Source organism: Lissotriton vulgaris, chromosome 7 (assembly GCF_964263255.1).
Source record: "Lissotriton vulgaris chromosome 7, aLisVul1.2, whole genome shotgun sequence".
Classification (NCBI taxonomy): domain Eukaryota; kingdom Metazoa; phylum Chordata; class Amphibia; order Caudata; family Salamandridae; genus Lissotriton; species Lissotriton vulgaris.
This window is the reverse complement of record NC_141695.1, coordinates 1,383,566,376-1,383,571,880: the sequence shown is the minus strand read 5'-3', so window position 1 is coordinate 1,383,571,880 and position 5,505 is coordinate 1,383,566,376. Positions and strand designations below refer to the sequence as shown.

Sequence of the window (5,505 nt, the reverse complement as noted above, 5' to 3'; positions counted from 1 at the left end):
CCCACGAGAGGCTCCAGTGATGGGGGCACTTATTATTGCTTTCAGAGCCTGGTGGCGCCCGGAGCACCTCGGGGCATATTGTCGATGCCCATCCCCTCCGGGGCCAGTGTAGTTCTAGTGCCAGTGAAGGCACCAATGTTGTTCTGAGAGCTAGAGAGGCCCGGGCTCCTGCCCACGCGGGGCATCATGGTTCCTAGAGCCCCCCCCCTATGTTATTTTGAGCTTCAGCGCTTACCTAAGTGGTTTCCAGAGCCTTGGTGGCTCCAGCGACAGGCGCAGTTTTGTTCGCAGTTTGGCTGATGTCCCAGCTGCCCAGCAATTAGTGGGCAGCTGCACCGTTTAGGTCTTGTGGTGTTCCCAGGTGCCCAGCAAGTAGTGGGCACCTACAACGTTTAGGTTTTGCGCCGGTGGCGCACCCCTGACTGGCGCAGCATTGGCAGCGCGCCCTGACATTCTGGACACAGGGCTCTTTAGTCCCTTTATTAGATGGGGGCTGGTATGTGATTTTATTTAGGCGCAATGTGATTATCTATGTGATGGTAATTGCCTAATTTGATTTTTGCGCAATGTGATGTGGTGCTAGGAAATGTAATGCATTTAATATGATGACGCACCTTGATCTTACACCTCTGAATGTTTTTAGGCATCATGTGTTTTTGCGCTATTGAGTTATGTTCTGGCACCTCTGAATGTTTTTATGCATCATGTGTCTTCCTTGATTTTACACCTCTGAATGTGTTGGTTTATGCATCATGTGTTTTTCCTTCCTTACACCTCTGAATGTTTTAGGCATCATGTGTTTTCCTTCCCTAGACATCTGAATGTTGTGATGCATCATGTGTAATGTGTTCTTGCTTATACCCCTAATGGTATTGTGATACTTAGATGGTTGTTCTTTCTAGTACAGGTGGTCCTAGTGAGGTCCTGGTTCCCTGCGTGACATTCTCCTAAGGTGTTTGGGGTTTGCGTAGGTGGTACTTACCTGTTACCAGTAGTTACTGGTTGTGATTTATATTTGCTAATTTGTATTACAGTGATTTTTATATCCTATATTCTATTTTCTACTAAGTGCTGATTCTGACAGGCGCCCCCGTGGCCCTGTCCTGTGTAAATAATCCCTTGTGAATATTGCCCGTGCCAGTTGGCACAATGTACATGTGTCATTCTATCTGATGTGTTTTGACAATACAGAAATTATTTTTATATAGCCTTGTGTGGAGTTCCTTTTGTGGTGTGCCTAGGATGTTGTTGCTGTTATGTGCTGGCGCAAATGCTTTACACATTGCCTCCGGGATAAGCCTGTCTGCTCGTGCCAAGCTACCAAGGGGGTGAGCAGGGGTTATCTTGGCGTGTGATTCCCTTGCCCTGACTAGAATGGTGGTTTCTGCCTAGCTTTGGCGTCAGCCTTAGCCAACCAGAAATAGCCAGTTCTAATATTCCTGAACTGTCTCCATAGGCTGCAGTGGTGTGACTGTGGTCCTGCATTTTGGCGGTCCCTTGGTATGGTTGGTGGTGTCACTGGTTTCGACACGGCAGCCTCTTCAATGACCTGTGTGCTGTCTCCACATTCACTGTCATCAGTGTCTACTTCTGCTGCATCTGTGATGTGAAACAGTGCAAAATTATTTTGTGTTGGTGCTAATGTTGTGCGACATTAAATTACTTTACATTTAAGCTCTCACTGTCTCTAATCACTGACTGTACTGCATTTTTGTAGCATTTAGGCTTAAAATGTTGTATTATGACTAGCAATTTAGTTCTGCAGCCTCCAGCTCCCATAATGCATTTGGGTCCCTATGTGAAATGTGGACTGGACTTTATTACTGTGATTTTGGTGGTTAATTACAGATTCGGCACAATTAGTAGGTACATTGATATGTTAATTTTCATGCATCTTACCTTGTGTACTACTGGCCCCCCCAGATGTATCCAGCTGCGTTACTCCCACCACTGCTTCAGGCTGGATAGTGCCCTCAACCAGGTCCTCCAGGGCTGTGTTGTCTGCGACTGTTGAGGTTCCTCCTCCGGTCCCCGAAGCCTCCTTCAGCCTATGCGCTATCTGCTCCTTGGCACGGCTACGCAGGTCGTACCATCTTTTCTTTAAATCATCTCTGCTGCAGTGTGTCACCCCCACAGCATTTACTTTGTTTTTGATCCTGTTCCATATTCTTCTTTTTTCAGCTTCAGGTACTTTCAGTGAGAGCTTCCCAAAAGGCTTATCATGGCTGTTTGTCACCTCCTCAATGAGGTTCTCCAGTTCTCTCTCACTGAACTTTAACTTTCTCTTCCTGGCCACTGCACCCTCTTCTGTTGTTGTTTGGGACATTTTGGCTGTCTTCACCTGTCAGCAAACAACAATTTGTATTTGTATTTGTATTTTTTCTCTCTCCCGCAGCACTCTGCTTCTGCCTCTCAGTACCTCTGTGCACAGAAAGCAGCATGGGCTTATTGACTTCCTGGTTGTGAGGTCATCAGCCTGCTCCCAATGCGACTCTGTAGTTTTCCCAATCTCGCAATTTGCGATCTCGCTATTTGCGGAATCGCAATTTTGCGATCTTGCTAATAGCAAATTGCGAGTAAACAGGTTTTACACATTTGCGATTCTTTGCTCTTTGCTTGATGCATATGCCGGAAAACCTTTTAAATTCTAAAAAAAAGCACTGAAATTCACTAATTGTTATCTCAAGTAATTTTAACTCATGTTCTAAGGTAACTATAACTCGCTCCCACAGCATGCACAGTTATCATTATTAATTTAATTGCAAATGTTGCGGTGATATATCAATATTGTCACAGAAAATGTCACAAGTGATAGAATATGTGGGGTAGTTAGTTGTGCAAGATGAGAGCCCGAGTTATAGTTACCTGTGAATGAAGAAGAGACCCTTTGGCCATGTGTGGGTGTGCTGGGGGGTTGTCCACAAGCCATCACCTCCAAAGGTAGGCAACCCCTTCGGCTGTGTGTGGCAGGAGGTTGACCTGCAGCTAGGCCCTGTGTCCACCACCTGTAGGCAGCCATCCCCGTGCCATGGACAGGCTTTGGCAATGCAGGTTAGGTTTGGCTGTCTGAATTGCAGAAAATCCAGTATGCCTGCTCCCCTCAGCTTCTTTGAATTCGTGCCAGGCATCCACCCGGAACACCCACCATTCTACGTGATTGAACACCACCTTGGCCCCTTTTCCAACCTGGTCTATTTTGGATTTCTTCATAAACAATTGCAACTTGCTCCCCACCACTTTTACATCACTTACCTCCAACCCTTCTTTGTTGTTCTTCCCCAGAAATTCTGATACTCGAAAAGTACCAAAAATAACCACAATGTGCACAGCAAGTAATGTCTTGAACTGTGAGAAACAAACCTTTGACCAAAACCATTAACCTATGTATAGTGACTGGTTCCCACTGTCTATTCATTCACTTTTTCTCTTTTGCCGATCCTTTTAGAAGCCTTCTACCCATTTCCCCTGCTGAGGGTTCATACCCCCAGAAAATGTTAACATAGAAGCTGATGCCTGCTAATTACCAGCTATTGTAGTAGCCACTACACCTTTCTCAATATTCATCATGATAAAACACACCACATCATTTTGTTGAGCCTCCATACTGACTTCATCATGGCCTCTCCTACCTGCACCACTGTTCAACAATTCTTTTCATGCTTGTCTGTATGCTGCTCTGGTACTGGGTGCAATACACTGCTTAATGAGTTCCACAATTCTCATTCTTCAAATTCCCAGATTTCCAATGATATCACAGTCTTCATCAAATCTGCTCCAAGTGCCAAACCATGGAATCTCCGCCACTGCAAATGAGACAATGCGTCTGCGATGTTATTGTTCACACCTATCACATGCTTAGCCCTAAATACGATCTTAACCATTAAACACCCGAGCATGAAACTCTGCAACAACTGCAACAGCCGTCTGTCCCTGACATTCTAACCATTCACAAAATCCACTACAGTCCTGATGTCTATATGGAATGTGACCATTTTGTGAGCCAGTAGTTTTCCCCACACTCATTTGCTACGAGTAGGGGAAAGAACTCATAGAATGCTATACTTCGGCCTGCTAAACTCCATGTTGCTGGCCATCATTCCAAGCACCATCTCCGTTTCCAAAACAGTACAAACCATCTGAACCTGCAGCATCTCAGAAAATTTGAATTATCCACAACAAAGCCCTATCTTTTGATCACATCGTCACTACTTTGAAACCACTAAGGATTATCAGCCAGCATTCCAAATCTGCCTTTGTCGCAGCTAAAATGTGTATCCTGTGATGTGGTAACTGGGCTCCTGCCATCGCAAAACCAACTCTGCGGCAAGAAACCCGTCCTGATTTCACTACCCTGCAGGCAAAATTCAGATTAACTTTTGGACCTGCCTAAGGTGTAGTTTAGGGGCAGCTATCACTTGCTCCAGTAAATGGACCAATTTCGGAGTATTGTTTTTTGGTAAATGTGCTCCATATGCACCATGTCAAGTTCAATGCCTATGAATGTCAGATCCTACTGCACTGTTTTGTCATCAACATGTTTCTTCAACAGTGACATTTTATATGTTTAATTTTGTGATTTAGGGTACTGTATATGTATAATTACATACTCACATATAGTCGCTCACCACTGGATCAGTGCTTAATTTGAGCCACCAGCACTTAATCATCCACACTGGCACTTTTCATGAGCACCAGTTAAGGACACATTCATTTAGGGGGAGATTAAGTGATTTTCCCAGAATAACAGGATGGTGAGCCGATGTCGAACTCAAACCTGCTTTCCCAGCTCTGAAGTCGGCAGCTCCACCCACTATGCTACATCCTCTCCTCCCTTTCATGGTTAGTAGTTGGTTCTGTGTTAGACAGCGCTAACAGGAGAAATAGGCTGGTGCAACCTGGTTCCTGATCAGAGCCCTGTCCCTTATTTTTTTTACAAATTAACCACTGCATCCGATTAAAGTATGTATGCTGTACCCTAAGATCAGATGATGCCCTCGAGCAGACCCTATTTTCATTCTATCTATGTTTCTAATCTATCTATTTAGCATGCACAATCTTTCACTGATATATGATCCTGAATGGTACACTTCCTCAATTTCTAAACATGAATGACTGCACATCACGCTGGTTGTCTAATGTTTCGAAATTGCAAAATACATGCCAGAACACATAAACCCTCACCCCTTTTTTGAAAATGCTGCGTGTTTATAGTTTGTTTCCGGAGGGATAGTATTTTCTTCATCTGGGCTGGCACTGAAGAAAATGTACATTCTTTTGTCGCATACTGTGGGGGGAGGCCCGGCCGGATAAACAGACTAGGAGGCTGTATATAGTGTGTCAGTTGGACTGTTTTTATTTAACACATTAAAGTCACGGGTATAGTCTTGGGGTTCCACAGCTACGGTTCGGAGTTCTCTTCTTTGGTGACTCCAAATTCCCTCAGTGTTCAATTGGGGCTGTCTACGAGCTGGATGGTCCTTCCCCGGTAGGCTCAGAAGAGAAAAG

General features: G+C 44.7%; 1 protein-coding gene across 1 annotated transcript; it reads right to left on the bottom strand.

Moving 5' to 3' along the window:
* Window positions 1-1,879: 1,879 nt before the first annotated feature.
* LOC147703762 (nuclear apoptosis-inducing factor 1-like) lies at window positions 1,880-2,326 on the bottom strand. Its single transcript, XM_086929549.1, has one exon. It carries the CDS (start codon window positions 2,324-2,326, stop codon window positions 1,880-1,882), a length of 447 nt encoding a protein of 148 aa, XP_086785675.1.
* Between the last annotated feature and the right edge of the window lie 3,179 nt (window positions 2,327-5,505).

What these genes read in the sequence shown, in the direction of transcription:
- LOC147703762 (XM_086929549.1), bottom strand. Translation starts at nt 2,326, where the DNA reads ATGTCCCAAACAACAACAGAAGAGGGTGCAGTGGCCAGGAAGAGAAAG.